The sequence below is a fragment of the Takifugu flavidus genome, chromosome 3, assembly GCF_003711565.1.
Source record: "Takifugu flavidus isolate HTHZ2018 chromosome 3, ASM371156v2, whole genome shotgun sequence".
Taxonomy (NCBI): Eukaryota; Metazoa; Chordata; class Actinopteri; order Tetraodontiformes; family Tetraodontidae; genus Takifugu; species Takifugu flavidus.
In genome coordinates, this window is record NC_079522.1 from 9,702,190 (window position 1) to 9,718,847 (window position 16,658).

General features: G+C 46.5%; 2 protein-coding genes across 23 annotated transcripts; both read left to right on the forward strand.

Moving 5' to 3' along the window:
* The first annotated feature begins 27 nt into the window (after positions 1-27).
* Positions 28-3,644, forward strand: LOC130523440 (cytochrome P450 20A1). Of its 2 annotated transcripts, XM_057028784.1 has the most exons (13): positions 28-263; positions 723-772; positions 893-1,059; positions 1,141-1,286; positions 1,363-1,530; positions 1,599-1,677; positions 1,862-1,974; positions 2,062-2,116; positions 2,597-2,717; positions 2,804-2,915; positions 3,049-3,113; positions 3,238-3,327; positions 3,400-3,644. In XM_057028784.1, the coding sequence occupies exons 1-13, from the start codon at positions 192-194 to the stop codon at positions 3,548-3,550; spliced, it is 1,389 nt and encodes a 462-aa protein (XP_056884764.1). In that variant the 5' UTR covers positions 28-191; the 3' UTR covers positions 3,551-3,644. The 2 variants fall into 2 exon arrangements, 1 of the variants encoding a protein (XP_056884764.1); XR_008949886.1 differs by lacking the exon at positions 3,400-3,644 and having other exon boundaries at positions 2,804-2,944; positions 3,238-3,333.
* Positions 3,645-3,810: 166 nt separating this feature from the next.
* On the forward strand, positions 3,811-16,438 carry abi2b (abl-interactor 2b). 21 transcript variants are annotated; one of them, XM_057028761.1, is made up of 12 exons: positions 3,811-3,986; positions 6,154-6,321; positions 6,417-6,593; positions 6,955-6,972; positions 7,418-7,524; positions 9,498-9,644; positions 10,975-11,099; positions 11,302-11,487; positions 12,990-13,154; positions 13,599-13,685; positions 14,146-14,328; positions 14,418-16,438. In XM_057028761.1, exons 1-12 carry the CDS (start codon positions 3,870-3,872, stop codon positions 14,591-14,593), a joined length of 1,656 nt encoding a protein of 551 aa, XP_056884741.1. In that variant the 5' UTR covers positions 3,811-3,869; the 3' UTR covers positions 14,594-16,438. The 21 variants fall into 21 exon arrangements, with proteins under 21 accessions (XP_056884741.1, XP_056884742.1, XP_056884746.1 ...); XM_057028762.1 differs by having other exon boundaries at positions 10,978-11,099; XM_057028779.1 differs by lacking the exon at positions 3,811-3,986 and adding an exon at positions 4,220-4,405.
* The last annotated feature ends 220 nt before the right edge of the window (positions 16,439-16,658 follow it).

A 16,658-nucleotide genomic window follows, 5' to 3' on the forward strand; every position in this document is an offset into this window, starting at 1 on the left:
TCTGGGATCCATTAGTCCGGCATCGATTCTCTCTGGGATCGATTATTGCGACTTCAGTCAAAGGCAGAATGCAAGAGCGTTCTGGGCTTGTTGACGTGGTAACCCAAATCCTGTTAGGTTAAAGGCTTGTTTCAACTTAGATGCAGTTTCACCTATGAGCTAAAGTTTAGTTGCATTTAAAGGAAAAAGTCATGCTGGACTTTGCCATTTTTGCCGTCACTTTCGTCATCGTTCTGGTCGGCGCTGTACTTTACTTGTACCCGGTGAGTTCGCTAGCCTGAAGTTAGCCGTAATATTTAACGTTCGTTTAAAATGCATCAAAAACCTTCTGTTGTAGTTGTTTCTGAGTCATATTTCCTGGAAAATTAAACTAATCGTTTAGTATCATGAACCGCTTGTTCACCAGATGCGTCGAAGAAACATAAGTAACTCATTAACCTAATTGAACAGGTTATAACGGTTAGATCTATGGAACTGGAAGCTTAGAGTTCATTTGGAGGGAGTTCATTTCTATGTCTTACCTGTAAATTAGGAAAGATACAATGACTCGAGGATTGAAGTCTGGTGCATTTAACATTAAGGTCTGTTACTGTCACATTACACGACTGTCACTGAAGAAGCAGCACTTCTAATGGACGGAACACATGTGCATCGAACCAGTGCTGTATAATGACTTTAAGGTGAACGTTCTACATTCCTAAATGTCTCATCACGATTTTCAGTCATCCAGAAGAGCCTCTGGAATCCCAGGTCTCAATCCTACAGATGAGAAGTAAGCTACATGAATACAGAAGCTTACTTATATATCTGAATATATATAGTATATGAATATATACTAGGTTCTTGAGAGGTTTTATAGCTTATCGAGTGTTCTGGTCCTCTGTCTTGACAGAGATGGAAACCTGCAGGACATAGTAGGACGAGGAAGTCTCCATGAGTTCCTGGTCAGTCTGCACCAGGAGTTTGGGCCTGTGGCATCGTTCTGGTTCGGCAGCCGGCCCGTGGTCAGTCTGGGCTCCCTGCAGCAGCTCCGGCAACACATCAATCCCAACCACAGCAGTACGTTCACCTAGTTGTTGCTGTCCACCTCACAGAGGACTCTGTTGCGCTACATCTCTACCTTTGTTGGTTCCTTCACAGCGGACTCCTTTGAGACGATGCTGAAGTCTTTGCTTGGTTACCACTCGGGAGGTGGAGCTGCTTCCACAGACAGCATAATCAGGAAGAAAGTGTACCAGGGGGCCATCGATACCACACTAAAGAACAACTTCCCTCTTGTCCTCAAGGTTCAGATGAAGCCTCCAAAGGTGTCTTTCAGAATTTTGAAAACTTTGTTGTGTTTAATCATCCGTATTTTCTCAGCTGGTGGACGAGCTTGTTGGAAAGTGGAAGTCCTTCCCAGAGGATCAACATACCCCTCTCTGTGCCCACCAACTGGTCCTGGCCATGAAGACCATCACTCAACTGGCACTGGGAGAGAGCTTCAGCGAAGACGCCCGGGTCATTGCATTCCGCAAGAACCATGATGCAGTGAGTCATGCTGTGTTTATTTGTTAATATTTAACTAAATTACTTCAGATTATAAACATATTTTCCAGATCTGGTCAGAAATTGGCAAAGGTTACATGGATGGTTCACTGGAGAAGAGTACCAGCAGAAAAGGCCATTATGAGAAAGGTGAGCAGTTGGATTCTCTCAGCCAGGCAGCTGTCTTCCTCAAGAAGATGCACTTCATATCCATCCATCTTCGAGTGATTTTTCCCATAGTGGGGGTGTGGGGGGCTGGAGTCTGTCCCAGCTGCTTTAGGTGAGAGGCTTGGTCACCCTGGACACGTCTGCAGCCTTTGCGTTTTTGTTGCAGCTCTGTCAGAGATGGAGTCCACGCTGCTGTCAGTGGTGAAGGAGAGAAAATCCCAGAGGAACAAATCGGTGTTTGTGGACAGTTTGATTCAGTCCACCCTGACAGAACGACAGGTGAACGCCCCAGAGACACCTGGGAAACTTCTCTGACTCTAAAACATGGGGAAACGGATTGAAATGAACCTTCTGTTGTGGTTTCAGATCATGGAGGATTGCATGGTTTTCATGCTGGCCGGATGTGCCATCACAGCCAATTGTAAGTTGAGATCACCAGATCAGTTATGTAGTTATTCCATAGAATTATTTAGTTTTATTAACATCTTCACCAAATATATACACCACACAATTGCCATAACGGCCTCATACACAAGAGGGCGGTATTTTACCACTGTTTATGATGGTTATTTTACGTTTTCATACCTCTAATCCTGTAAATATGTTTAATTGGAAGACTTAATTTCCTTTTCATTTGAGTGGAGCTCGTTTGACCCAACACATGCAAAAAAAAAAAGTCTTTCAGTGAATAAATTCAAAAATCCGAAGTCTCAGAATAAATGTAGAAGTGGATTAGAGTCACCAAACAAAAAAATCAAAAAAAGTAATTCAAAATTAGGAGAGTAGGAAGAATTTGGAGGAAATCATGTATTTTGACACTAAACACAAACACACAGCCTCTTGAAATGTGTTTATTTACCAGACAAGCTCCTTGTTCTCATTAGACTTTGTGTTTTGATAGTGTGCATCTGGGCGCTTCATTTCCTGTCCACCTCAGAGGAAGTTCAGGACAGACTGTACAAGGAATTTGAAGAGGTACTGGGTTCAAGTCCAGTTTCTTTGGAGAAGATCCCTCAGCTCAGGTGAAGTCACAGGAGCTGGTTTAAATCCATCTGGCCCAACAGTCACAGCAGCATGACAACATCGTTCTGCTTCTGTACATGGACAGATACTGCCAGCAAGTCCTCAATGAGACGCTGAGGACCGCCAAGCTGACCCCCATCGCTGCTCGTCTTCAGGAGGTCGAGGGCAAAGTGGATCAACACCTTATCCCCAAAGAGGTGCCTGATATCTGGATTACAGGTTTAATGTAGGGAGAATGTAACATGCCTATTTTTAAAAAATAATAGTAGAGAACTTCTCTTTCATGATTCAGAAGCATTTGTTTTGACCTTTTTCCTGTTTATGTCTTAGTCGCTGGTGATCTACGCTTTGGGAGTGATCCTGCAAGATTCTGACACGTGGAACGCCCCGTACAGGTGAGGCACTCACCCCTCAAAGGTACACATGCGATACAGAGGAGCAGAATGTGGAGCAGAACTCTTCTAACTTGTTGTCATCAGGCAGTGTTATGAAATATGTTGTTGACTGACCTGCTGACAGATTCGACCCCGATCGATTTGAAGAAGAATCGGTGAAGAAGAGCTTCCATCTCCTCGGATTCTCTGGCAGCCAAACGTGTCCGGAGCTCAGGTAACCAGCGACTCGCCGTGTCCTCCGCAGGCGTCCTGCAGCAGTACCGATGCTGTGTTTGTCGTCTAAAAGGTTCGCCTACACCGTGGCAACCGTGCTGCTCAGCGTGTTGGTGCGGCAGCTCAAGCTGCACCGGCTGAAGGACACCCTGATGGAGGTCCGATCGGAGCTGGTGTCTACACCCAGAGACGAGACCTGGATCACCTTTAGTTTGAGAAATTAGAAGAGCCTCTTCAACCAGACATGTTGAGCACTGATCCTGCCTTCAAAAGAACCCTGACACTTTTTTTAAATTAAAGTGGGTTTTTTTTCTTTAATTTTCCCTCCTGGTTGTTTTTGTTTATTTTGTCGTATGTGTTGAAAAGAAGACGAACCGTTGAGTCAGTAGGTCATTGAATTTCTCGTCCCGTTTAAACCACAAACGGACAAATAACATGAATGAAAGTCGGCTCGCTCCCTGCGCTACCGCACTCCGCCGCCGCGGCGCTAGTGAGCCCGCACGTACACACGGACAGAGGGATTCTCCGCTTAAAGATGTGAAAATGGCGGAGCTACAAATGCTTCTGGAAGAAGAGATTCCAGCAGGGCGAAGTGCACTGCTTGACAGCTTCACCAACTTGGAGAGAGTAGCGGAGTACTGCGAGAGCAACTATGTCCAGGTAGGTGGCGAGGAAATGCGGCGGGGGGCTCATTTTATGGGTGTCGAAGAGGGGGCGAAACAACGCTATGCTAAGCTAGCTACTAATGTTAGCAAGCTCAAGCTAACACGTAGTGAGCTAAAGCAAAAAAAAGGTGCCCGTCGCTGTAGTTTTACTCGTACACGCCAGCTCCCATTAAAGCCACCTTCGTGTGTAAGGGGGGGGTGGGGGAAACGCTTTGGGGTTGATTTATTTTCGCCTCCACTGCATAGAACGTCGCGTCCAGCGTCGAGGACTAACCCTTTAACTTCTGCTCGGAATTAGCGACGTTTCAGTGGAACCAGGAGACCAAAGAACGGATTCAAAGGGTATGGAACGCATACCTGCCGGGGCCGTGTACCAGCCCGCGGACAACAACGCAGACTGAAGCCAGTCGACAGGTTTGCTACCGAGGCGCAGATGCAGATTTATGATGCAGGACCAGGACGCCAGTGCCAGCGATGCACTTGCTATGTGTCGCCTTATTTTTGGCACCTGGGAACGCTCACGACACGCCATGTTTCGGCAGGCGGTTTTTTAAACGTTTCTTTTCTTGCACATGCAGCGACATGACGCTGGCTCGCACATGTGACTTTTGGTTCGTTCCGCGGCTCGACCCCTCCATCATTGCAGCAGATCTGTGGCGTGTCCGCACAGTTTCACCCTCCTACACACTGTTGCTGGGTCCGGAGGATGCGAATCCCGACGCCTTCCTGATGGAGGCTGATCAGGTTTGACAGGTCGGTTCCTTCCGTGATGAAGGAGGTGGGTGTTGGAAGGATGTGGGCCGAGCTGCCCCGGTCTTTTCCTCAGTCTCACCATTTGCAGGAGCGGAGACAGATTTGATACCCACGTTGAGCAGCAGGTCCCGGTGCTGGTCCCGTTTGAACATGTGAGATCTCATGTGGGCGGCACCAGAGACCGGTGGTTTATTCGGGCCAGGACACAGATTCTGCCCATAAAGTGACCTTTTCAATATCCCGCTTTTTTCCATGCATTTCCTGTTTCTCTTAAAATCAATTTGTGGAGCCATTGTGCAAAAAATATTGTAACGAGGCTTATTAAATGGAATGTACTCTGTATATTGTGTTTACTTTGCGAAAGGCTTGCTTCTGATCTTTTGTCATATTTCGACAAGGCAAATTGTGATTTCTTTGTTGGCCGCTGCAGAATTCCACCTCTGACTCCTCTGTGCTCCACACTGAGAATCTAGGAGAGGTGATGAACATTTGGCCCCCGATCAGCTGAATGACCCCAAAAATGTGAAGTATGTCACATGCGAGGCTGCGAGTCCGACTTGTTTGGTTTGTTTCATTGATGTCGCTATAGCAGAATAAGGTGGAGCAGAGGATGGGTTTGGCCCTGCGGCTGCACCCCTCAGCTCATCACACAACCTGTCCGTCCTCATTCTCCAGCAGTGTCTCAGCCTCCACAGAGCTGTTTGTCACTTCCAACGGTGTTTATCTGAGCGGAGCGGGCTCGGTTTAACACATCAGCATGTTGGCGCTGAGGCTGCTCTTCGTGTGTCCTTTTTACACCAGATTGTGGCTGTAAGGAGACCATCGTGGACAGGCTGGCAACAAAACTCACCTCTGTAGGGTTTTGGCAGCTCCCTTCAGTGAGAAGTGCCTCCAACTGAGCTGCGATATTAGCTTCTAATCAATCGGACAGTCAATCCCTAATCACCGGATACAGGATCTGACCCTGTGGATGAACCAGCCAATGTTCTGCCTTGAAACAGCCTTCAAGCATTCATTCAATATTAAACGGCATATTTGTGTCCAACCGCCGGTAGAAAACTGCAGTGGTAACGTTAACTGGTAAGAAGCAGCAGGCCCACATTAGAACCAGTTGTGGATCCTCCACCAGTTGGATGGTGTCCCGCAGTCCTACCGCTGCTCTCATGCCATCAATCAAGTCTTTTTCTGCTAAAGTGAAACCTGCACAATGCTTCCAGGTGGCAAATCTCACATTTCTTCACCTTGTTTGTGTGATTGTGGATGATTTCAGTCGAGTTGAGCTACTGGTGACACCATGGCAACCTGCTTTTTGGTCCGTAAACAAGGTTTCTGTTAAGGAACAAAACCCTCAATGTTGTAAGTTTTGTGTTTAAAAACTTTGACTCAACCTGTTTTCTCTTGTCATTTAGTCTCCAGACAAGCAGAGGGCGTTGGAGGAGACCAAGAACTACACTACTCAGTCTCTGGCCAGCGTCGCCTACCTGATCAACACACTCGCCAACAATGTGTTGCAGATGCTCGACATCCAGGCGTCGCAGCTCCGCCGTATGGAGTCATCCATCAATCACATCTCACAGGTTGATTCACTGTCCTTGTGCACGGCTATATTCTTTATTTATTCTTTATTTATTAAATCATCTTTAACATCCCGTGCTCTGTCCTCTGCCTGTAGACGGTGGACATCCATAAAGAGAAGGTGGCCCGACGTGAAATTGGTATCCTTACGACTAATAAAAACACATCTCGCACGCACAAGATCATTGCCCCCGCCAATCCTGAGAGGCCCGTGCGCTACATCCGCAAGCCCATCGACTACAGCATGCTGGACGACATGGGCCACGGAGTCAAGGTGGTCACTTCTCTCTTTACCCCGGGAGTGGGCTGGGGTTTCTGCAGCGTATGGGTGGTCAAATTTAATCGCCAGAATATGAAGTCACTCCAGCAGTTTTCTTTGTCCTAATGTGAATTCAGCAGGTTGAGTAAGAATCTAGTGCGTAAAACAATCACAGAGCAGAGAAAACGTCAGAAAAGTGGTGCTGCTTTGTCCCAACCTTGTCATGTAACACAAAGATGAGCGCTAAGATGTCAACACAGTCCCGTTATCTGAATAGAATCCAGCCGTCATTGTTCATCTTTTCTCCTCTTTGCATTAATCCTCTCATTTCTTCTCTTTCTCTTTGCCTGCCTAACTTAATTTTGCCCAAACATAGTGGTTGCAAAGGTTTAAGGTAAGACTTTCAAAGTAAAAGCCTCATTTTGGGGCTATCTTTCTGCCTGTTTTTAGTTGCTGTGAAGTTTTTTATGTTTTGTTGAGGGTTTTTTTTTGCACATAGATCCTTGAGGTTCAAATCAGTGGAGATGCGTTCATTCTCTACATCTTTAAGTTTAAGCTGTCGCTGCGTTTGTCCTGGTGTGTGTGTGTCTGTGTGTGTCTGTGTGTGTGTGTGAGAGACGTGTTGGCGTTATCGGTGGGTTGACCAATTATTATAATCATTTTAAAAATGTAAAGAGAAAAACCATAAGTATAACACATTCCCTGTAAGATGAAATACCCAGTTATGGATTAATCGTGTCATATTTTCTTTGATGCAGAGGTTGAGAGAGAATTCAGGTTTGAAAGGCATCACCAGCTTGGCTCTGATTCTGAGGTTCTTCTCTGTGCTTCTCCTGCAGGCCAGTGCTCAGAACATGAAGACTGGAGGAGGAGGCGGACTCCCCCGCACCAACCCCCCGACACAGAAGCCCCCCAGCCCACCCATGTCAGGGAAAGGAACCCTTGGGTACGTACCTGTGCTGACTCGCGTAGAACAAACTGGGCTCTGCTCCCCCTCCCCCAGGAGTTGCTCTTGGTGGGTGTCTGTGTCACACTTAACTCTACAGTAAAATGCCTTTCGCTGGAATAGTGCGACTCAAACGTTGAACCAGTTCCTTTTTCACGAGGAAGCCTGAAAATCCTCTTGTCTGGTGTGGGCTCAGAAAGGCAAATAAAAATATGAATAGAATCAAAACCCTCCTGATGACAGAAAACTGGAGACAAACAGAATGACAGTGAGCTTTTGAAACCGTTGAGGAATCCTCGAGTCATAAACTGATCAAACACTAAGCAGTTTTTAATTTGAAGTCGGCCATTTTGGAACCACTGAAACATTTCGGTTTTCGGGGAAAAATGCCGATTTCTCTGAAACGGACCTGATGCCCCAATGATGTCCGATTTTTAAAAAAAATATTTTCAGTCATAATTTCTGTGTGTTCCATTTGCCAAAGCTTCTTTATTTCCCCACAGCTCTAACAGATAAGCCCCTAAAATACACACCTGGGGGGAAAAAAGTCTATCGTGATTCTTCAAAACTCTGAGGATCGAACTCTAAAACGGGAAAAGTCGGGATTTTTCCCACTTCCACTTGACTTTTCGTCATCTCCTACCAAGAAACATGATCTCTCCAGGACAAACTGAAACAAACTCAAGCTTGTTTTGTTTTTGTTGTGAACAATGAATCGTTGGTGTTGGTTTTTGAGGGGCACTGCAGCACAAGGCACATGTGAGCACGAGCGCCATACACATCGAAACAGGAAGCGCTTTTCCTGCCTGGTGCCCCTGTCCCGATGGTCTGTATGTTCAGTCAGCTGCGCTTCAGCAACACCACACTTTTCCACCACTTTCAACGCACCTGGTATGTTCAAAGTGTTGGTGCTGTCCCTCCATCTGCCCTTTTAATAAGTTCACAAACCCCACCGGCTGTTTGCTGATGCGATGAGTAAGTGTTTTAGTCCAAAATCCTGCTTTCCGGTTCTGAAGAGTTTCTTCATGTGTGTAATCTTTTTTCTGCGACCAAAACTGTCCGATTCTGTGTTTCATATTGTCTATTTGACTGTTTTTTTTGTCACAGGCCCACAGGCCGTCTGCTCTCTCTCTCTCTCACACACACACGCACACACACATACATACACAGACACACACACACGAGGTCTGTGTGCCAGATGCATGTGATCAACTCTCCATGATGCTGCTACATGCAGACATCTTTATTTATTTATTTTTTCCTTTTTTTGTTAATTATTTGTTCAGCCCATTCACCCCTGCTGCCTCATATACCACACAGTGACATTTCGCCATGACAACCATGCTCAGAGATGGGCCATATGTCGGTGTCAGCTGGGAAATTTACATGAAAGACGTCTTTGACCCAAATGAATTGGTTTTCTGACATTTCCAAGACAACTTTATGTCTGTTTAATAATCTCTGGTTCAGAAATGTGAATTTTAGGCTGTTTTAAGCATAAATAATTCCAGAGCTGTTTGCTGCTGGTTCAACATCCATCTTGGGTAATCAGGCTAAAAGTTGTCAGCAGTACATTTCCAACTTTTCTAACAAAGTGTCCTCAGTGCATTTTGACCTGCACTGTTGCACATTTATTCATTTTAATAGAAAAATTCCGATCCGGGTCAAATATGTAGTACTGCCTTCATCCTGATGTTACCCCCCCCTGTCAACAGGTAATGATGTTCAGAAGCAGTCTGGATTGTGTAGGATTAGATCTGTACATTAGGCAGCTGTTCACTTGAGCACGATTCTGCAGACAGCAGAGTTTTGTCCTGTCTCCGTCCCCAGTATCACCTGTGGATTCACTCCAACAACCCTAATGTTCACCACCTGTCCTACCCCATTTATTTTAAGTTTGCACTTGTTTGTTTCTTGCTCTTCCCCCCCTCCCCCCATACTTCTCTGGATGCTCCTTTCCCACCCTCTCACAGGCGCAACTCCCCCTATAGGACGCTTGAGCCAGTGCGTCCACCCGTTGTCCCTAACGACTACGTCTCAAGCCCGACGCGCATCATGGCGCACCCCCAGCAGAGCCCTGCACGCACTGCATCTGTTAATCAGAGGAATCGCACGTACAGGTACCCACTGCCCCTCCCCAGCATGCCTCTCTACACTGCTCCCCCCACCTTCTTCACCTCTTCTGCACTGACACTACAGACCAGACCTAAAGGGAAGTTCCTCAGTGTTCTTAACCAGAACTTAAAATGTTTTTGATCAAGTAGATACAGAGATCTTCCCAAAGTGTGTTGTATGACAGAGATTAGTAGGGTTTTTTTCGGCCCACCCTCAGTCTTTGTGGCCTCTGAGTCCTGAAGGACACCTCAAGTGTCTGAGTTAATATCTAAGAAGGAAAAACTCATCATTTCTAGACTTGTGTGTAAAACTGGGCTTTGCACTCACACTCGAGTTAGACATATGTGTCAAGGTCTGATGCCCTGGAAACAGACTGTAGCCGCCAGCTTCGTTGCTGCTAAAGCAAAGACAAGTTCAGAGGCCTGAGAATGACATAAATGCAGGACGAGATGCTGGTCCCCGTGGCGATGCCCCCCAGTCCTCCCAGCCCCAGGTCCCCAGGTCTGTTGTTTCCAGCGATGCTGTTTTTCTGAACATACGGTTTCTGGGGGAAACACCACGGGAAGAGAAAAGATTTCCTGAGCGCTCCATTTTCATTCCCTCACCGCTCTCCCGCGTCTGCCTGTCACTGCTGTTACACGTTTGTCTTTGTTTTGCTTCTGCTGCATCACCTGTTCATGTGTCCTTGCTAAGGTCTTTTTTTTCTCGACTAGCGTGACATTCATTTTAAAGACATAATGCCTTGTGCTGACGCATACGTGCTCTCGACGCCGCTGCGTTAATAATCTTAATTGTGAAGCAAGTTCGTGCTGACTGGTTCTGGCGTTACAGCTGGGGGGAGATTTTATTTCAATATTGATTTGGGCCTTGTTCCAGACCAAACAAAGCAAACCTTTATTTCATTGTTTTGACACACGAATGCAGTCTGAAAAGTGATTACACACAAGGAAGTGAAGCAAGGACCTTTTCTCTGGTGTCCCTGAAAGGAAACACGGTCGAGAACGAGCCCTCCAGATCGACCTTTAGGTGTTAATTTTCTGGAAACCATCGGAATGACGGTCGGTTCGACGGAGCCTAATTACTGAGGCTCGGGTGCGTCGGTGTGATGAGAGGACGTTACTCTCGGGGAACACCTCAGCCTGCTGCCGCTGTCTCTGTCCTCTTTCTAAGCCTGTTCCTCCTCAGCGTACCTGACGTTAATGCCTGCAGCGCCACAGCACAGGTGGAAAGCGGCTGTATTATTGGTGTACTTTTCTTCCTGTTGAATTACCCTTGTTTTGTGGTCGTCCCAGTGTGGTTGTGCTCTCACACGTTTGCTGACCTACTTGCTGTCAGCAGTGGCAGCAGCGGAGGCAGCCATCCCAGCAGCAGTCGCAGCAGCAGCCGGGAGAACAGCGGCAGTGGAAGTGTGGGCGTGCCCATTGCTGTGCCTACTCCAGCGCCACCCACAGCCTTCCCAGGTAACGGCGCCTTTCACGTCCTTTCCTGCAGCATCTCGCTGTGTAGGCGAAACTAACCCGACTAATGTGTGACGAGTTCTCTCGGGATCCAGGGTTTGTGCCTGTGAAGGTGACAGGCAGGAACTCTGGATCCTCCCGGCTGACCCTGCTCTTGACTTCCCTCACCTCTCTTTTCTCTCTCGCCTTTCCAACCCGATAACAGTTTCAGCAGCCGCCAACACCGCTAAACCTCCCCAAAACTCCACCACTACACCTACTCTAGATGGCCCTCCACAGGCCCCCAACCCTCCTGTAGAGATCTTGCCTGTACCCCCACCCCCTCCCCAGCTCCCTAATTCTGCAGCCCCCACTGGCACAGGCCCCGCCCCTTACAGCAACCCTGCACAAGGTGAGTCCCACCTGTGTGGTCGCCCTCCATCCGGCCCCCTTCACTGCACGCCGTTTGTCGTCACTCCATCAGACCTCCTGCCGTGCACGTTGCTTTCCCTCTGCATCCTGTCAGCAGCATTCTCCCTTTTACACCTTTCTTCAGGAGTTTGTTGTGTTTCATCAATCTGTAATTTCTGTTCGAGGTTACAAATTGTGTTTTTGAAAATTGCATTTTTTTCCCCGTGTGCTGGGCGTATTTTAACTTCTGGCTGATTCTGTCATTTTGTACACTTTTACAACTACGTATATCACAGCGACGCCAGGTCATTTTGACAATACAAAGGCATATTTGACATATTAAGGCATCTAGCCTTAATTTCTCTCCCAAAAGCCTTTGTTGATGAACATCTTATTGAATCCAGCGGTTAATGTTGCCGTTCTGAGGAGTGGCTGACAGTGATGGATGATTGAGTTTGATGTTGCCTCAGCTGCTTGCATGGACGTTTAGAGAAATGCTCTGAAACAGCACTTTATATGTTAACTGGACAATATTGATGGTGGGAAAATGACAGAACTCTGTTTCTGGTGCTGTCACACTGTCATTTCTGCTAAATATTCACCTCTCACACATTTACCCTTGATTTAAAGCTCGGATGCGTCTGAAGAGTCTGTCCTTTGTGCAGATCTGTCAGAGCGTCATTTGTTCTTCATCCTTCCGTGTCTCCTCGGCTGTCTGTGCTGATGATGAATGAATGAACTGTGCCATTGTTCTCTCCCGCAGTGGATTTTTGCTTCCTTCAACGAGAGATCCCGTGGATCCTGTTTGAGTTTCTGTCCCGCACCTCAGTGTTTTCAAATATTGCTGAAATTATGATAAACAAAATAGAAATAAAACATTCCAGAAGATTGAAAGCATTCAACAAAAGAGACACTGAAATAAAACTAACGTGACAACCACATTCTTATAAACACTGTTTATAAATTCACTTAAAAGCCGCCCATCAAATTCATTTTTATTGGAAGGTTGTGTTGCTCTTGGAGGCTTTAATATAGGTCCTACCGATCCCCTAATACTGTATTTGAGGCCTCTTTCTCTAAATTCGGCCCACGGTGAGCGTTCCTTCAGATAGGACTTCTCGGTGTCTGCAGCTTTAAATGCTAATGAGCAGCGGCGGCGCAGGTTGCAGGCCCACCTATGCAAATCATTCCCATCGCTATGTCGCGCCGCTCCTGTCTGATCCCTGTTTTACCAGCGGCTGGGCTGCAGAAGCAATGCAGCACTCATTTGCTTTCCTCATTCTGTGGGGGGAGAGGTTCAGGGAGGACCAGCCCAGCATAAAGATGGTGCCACCGGGCTTTTTCCGTCTGTTGAGAGGGCAGAGAGCGGATCAAAATGAATCGGTCAACAATGAATTTATGTTGAAACCAGACGGGTTGCATAGTGCACCTTGAAGATGATCATCTTTACTCACGGCGCTCTTCTGCCCCCCCCCCCACCCCCCCCTGCTGTCACCTCCACAGGCGCTCCACAGTTCTACAGCATGAATCGACCCGTGCAGCAACCCCAGAACCAGCAGGTGGGGGGCTCGCTGCCGTACCGCCGACCCTCCTCGGTCACCAGTCAGCCCAACACGGCTCACAACCAGAACCAGTTGAACGGTGGTCTACACTTCACCCAGAACCAAGGTACCAACTTCCAGGCTTCAGATTTACAAAATGTAAACTTTGGTATAAAACCCAGAGATTAACTTTACACATGAAGAGGTTCTTCAATCGTCAGCTTCAGCTGTTTTTCTGGGGAAACTTCCCAGGTTCTTGTGGGGTCGATAGATGATCACGAGCCTCTTTTCCCCCGCAGAACAAAGAGGCAGACATGTTGAAGAAAACCTGAATTTACAAGAAAATAAATCATTCGATATTCTGCTGTTTAAGTTGAATTCTGCCGAAAATATACAAAAGGCACAAGTGGCTTTAATTTGGCTGATCTTTGTCCTTTCCCACTTTGACTTCTGTCTCTGATTCTTTCTCTTTGATCTTTGTCTCTGTTTCTCTTTGATCTTTCTGTGCCTCTCTTTTAACTCTGTTCCTCTCCCTCCTCCCTCCTCCTCGTGTTCATACTGGTGCTGTTAGTCGGCCCTCTTGCGCCCCCTCCTCCCTCCATGCAGATCACCCCTCAGCTGCCTCTGATGGGCTTCGTGGCCCGAGTTCAGGAGACCAGTAAGTAGCTTGTAGCTCCTCCCCCTCGACTTCCCCAGCATGACCATCTTTGTCTTTGGTACTGTCACGAAGGAATAAACAAGCGGTCGGCCTCCAGTCACCATGGATACAGCTTATTTATGTTGATAAATAATTCCGTTGAATCAGTAAATCTGTCAAGATTCTTTTGGGACTATTTTCTGCTGCGGATTGATTAGCTGAGGATTTGTGATTGGAGATTTGTAACCAGTAGTGGAAGCGGCTCACATCACGTTAACGGGGCGTCGGGGACACGTGCATGAACCTCAGTGCCCTGCATGAAAACGAAGGATGTTCCGGTTACACAGCGTGGCCCGTGGGGAAGCGCATGTTTACTTCCTGTTGTCACGGGTTTGATCTCCTAGTTAGATGTTTCCTTTCCCCTCTGTCGTCTCTGCCTCCCTCACCGGTGAGTTCACGCCTTTAATATAGGAACCTGTAGTTTCAGAAGTGCCGCCACCGCCTCCCCCAGCTGACGAGCCGGTGTTTGAGGAGCCGACTCCACCTCCCCCACCACCAGAGGACTACGAAGATGATGATGAAGATGAGTCAGCGGTGGTGGAATACAGTGACCCATACGCTGAGGAGGACCCTCCCTGGGCGCCACGGAACTACCTGGAGAAAGGTGGGTGGTTTTGTTTTCCCCTCCAGCTTGGAAACCAGATTTAAAAAAGATCTTATGTGTAATTCCGGGCCGTTGTGTCTTTCCTTCAGTGGTGGCCATCTACGATTACGCTCGAGACAAGGAGGACGAGCTGTCGTTCCAGGAGGGCGCCATCATCTACGTGATCAAGAAGAACGATGACGGATGGTACGAGGGCGTGATGAACGGGACCACCGGCCTATTCCCCGGCAACTACGTGGAGTCCATCATGCACTATGCCGACTGATGAAGCCCCTCCCCACGCTGGGTGGACAACAAGCATTTTGACGGGGCGAAGAGGAGCGAGTGAAGGTCAAAGACTGTTGAAGCGGTTCTGGTTGGGGGAGGGGAGAGTTTAAATGAAGTCAGCCTGGACATGAGAACAAAACACGACCACTACATTAGATTGAAACTTCATGTAACGTTACTTTGGTTCTTCTGACTGGATTTCTTCATGAAGACACTACTTTGTTTAAGCTTCTTTCTTTTTTTTTGACCAGTTTGCCAGAAAACCGTATTTATTTGGTTTTGTAGTGGGGTTAATGGTTTACCAGGAGAAGGCCTTCACGTGTTGATTTTCTCCTTAAAAGACATTTTAGAGACAAACGTGCCGACCAAGATATATGGATAGAAATATATAAGGGATGAGAGCAGGATGGAGGGAGAGGAGGCTGGTTGTTCTGTGTTTGGGGAGCTCAGCAGGGTGCCAAAGCTGACACCTACAGAAGCACATGAAGAAAGGAGGGAAGAGTGCTGTAAACCTGTTTATTTTCATCAAATCTCATATTTAACAGCTTTGGATTCAGGAGAACCGGCTCGGTGTCTAGCTCAGCTGGTGTCGCAGTACCTGATCGGCACCGGGGGCCAGAATTTCTCCACGTTTGTGGGAAAAGTGAAAATTTCAGATGTGCATTTTTGAAAACCTTTTGAGTTTGAAACTCAAATATAGACGCTTTCATACTTGGGTTCATTTTCAGAAGTTTGGCAGTTTCTTCTTGAAGTTGCTGTTGTTTTAATCTTCCAATTTTGACTTTAAAATCCGAATTCTGTGCATTTATGGTTATTCACCTTTAAACTCGGAATTTGGATTTCACGGTTTTAGTTCAGAATTGTTCTGTTAAAACGAAAAGGTAGGTTTGCTGTTCATGTTTCTGATTTCCCCTTTAATGTTGGTTTGGCAGATTTTCTGAGTTGGCCCCTTTTAGAGATTTCTGAGAGGTTTTTTTTGTCTTTAACGCTAAAGTGAAAAAGTTTTTGAAAGTGAACCGACCCAGATTTTTCACCTCGTCCCAACTCAAATGGTCCGATCATCCTGAACACTTGCATGTTCCAGTCAGGGGAGGGAAAAAAGTGATGATCTTAATATTTTTGATATGTTCTTCTCACCCAGGATACTTTCAGGAGTCTTTATTTTAACGCTTGTGCCATATTGAAGTGAAAGTGTTGTTTTGAGGTGAGCACTTCCTGGACTCGGTGGAGTGTTGTCAGAGCTTAACCTTTATTTTTCCCATTTTGATTTCAAATCAAAAGCACACGCATTTGTAGTGAAGTTGTGTTTAAGAAGACTAAATAATATTGTAGTGAGATGTATGATGTCCCAAAATTAGGCTTATTTTGAAAAGTTGTTGTGTTGACCCCCCCCCCAGTTAAGGCCCATTAATCCTCCAGAGTTTCTTGGCTATGAGGAGTTTATGAGGACTCTGCTGTCCCAGCCGTAACTTTTGATTTATGAAATCTTCCAGTGAGTGTGTGTGTGTGAGTCTTGCATGCCATTGTTCTCTGTACTGGTGTCTCAGAACATTCTGACCCAGACCCGCCAGCCTCATCCAAAGAGACTCAACAAGCCGTCATTATGTCAGTGGTGAAAAATGTCGTGTTAAAGCTGCTCGTGAGAAACCAGCTGACATCAGCGATGGAATAAATTTGGTTTAAAATTATTTAAAAAAAGTTGAAAAAAAAGTGTGCTGGAGTCACAGCCGACCTTCGGTACGTCCACAGTCCATGATGCCATTGTGTTGCACAGTTCAAGTTGAATTGCAGAAGTATCATATTTGTAAAATCATGAAAATAAAGACAATAAACATTAATATAATTTTTTACTGTTTATTTTTAGGTTTTACATCTAATTTCTCTGAGCATAGATGTATATTTTTTCGTGCTGCATGTCTCCCCCAGACCACCAGAGGGCAACAAACTACAGTCAAAGAACTGTTGTGTGGTTAAAATCATGTAAAAAATCCTCGGTCAACACTTGGACGCCGATTTATGGGTTGAATCCAAACCGTTTCTGGGTCTGATGGCGTGTTTCTTCT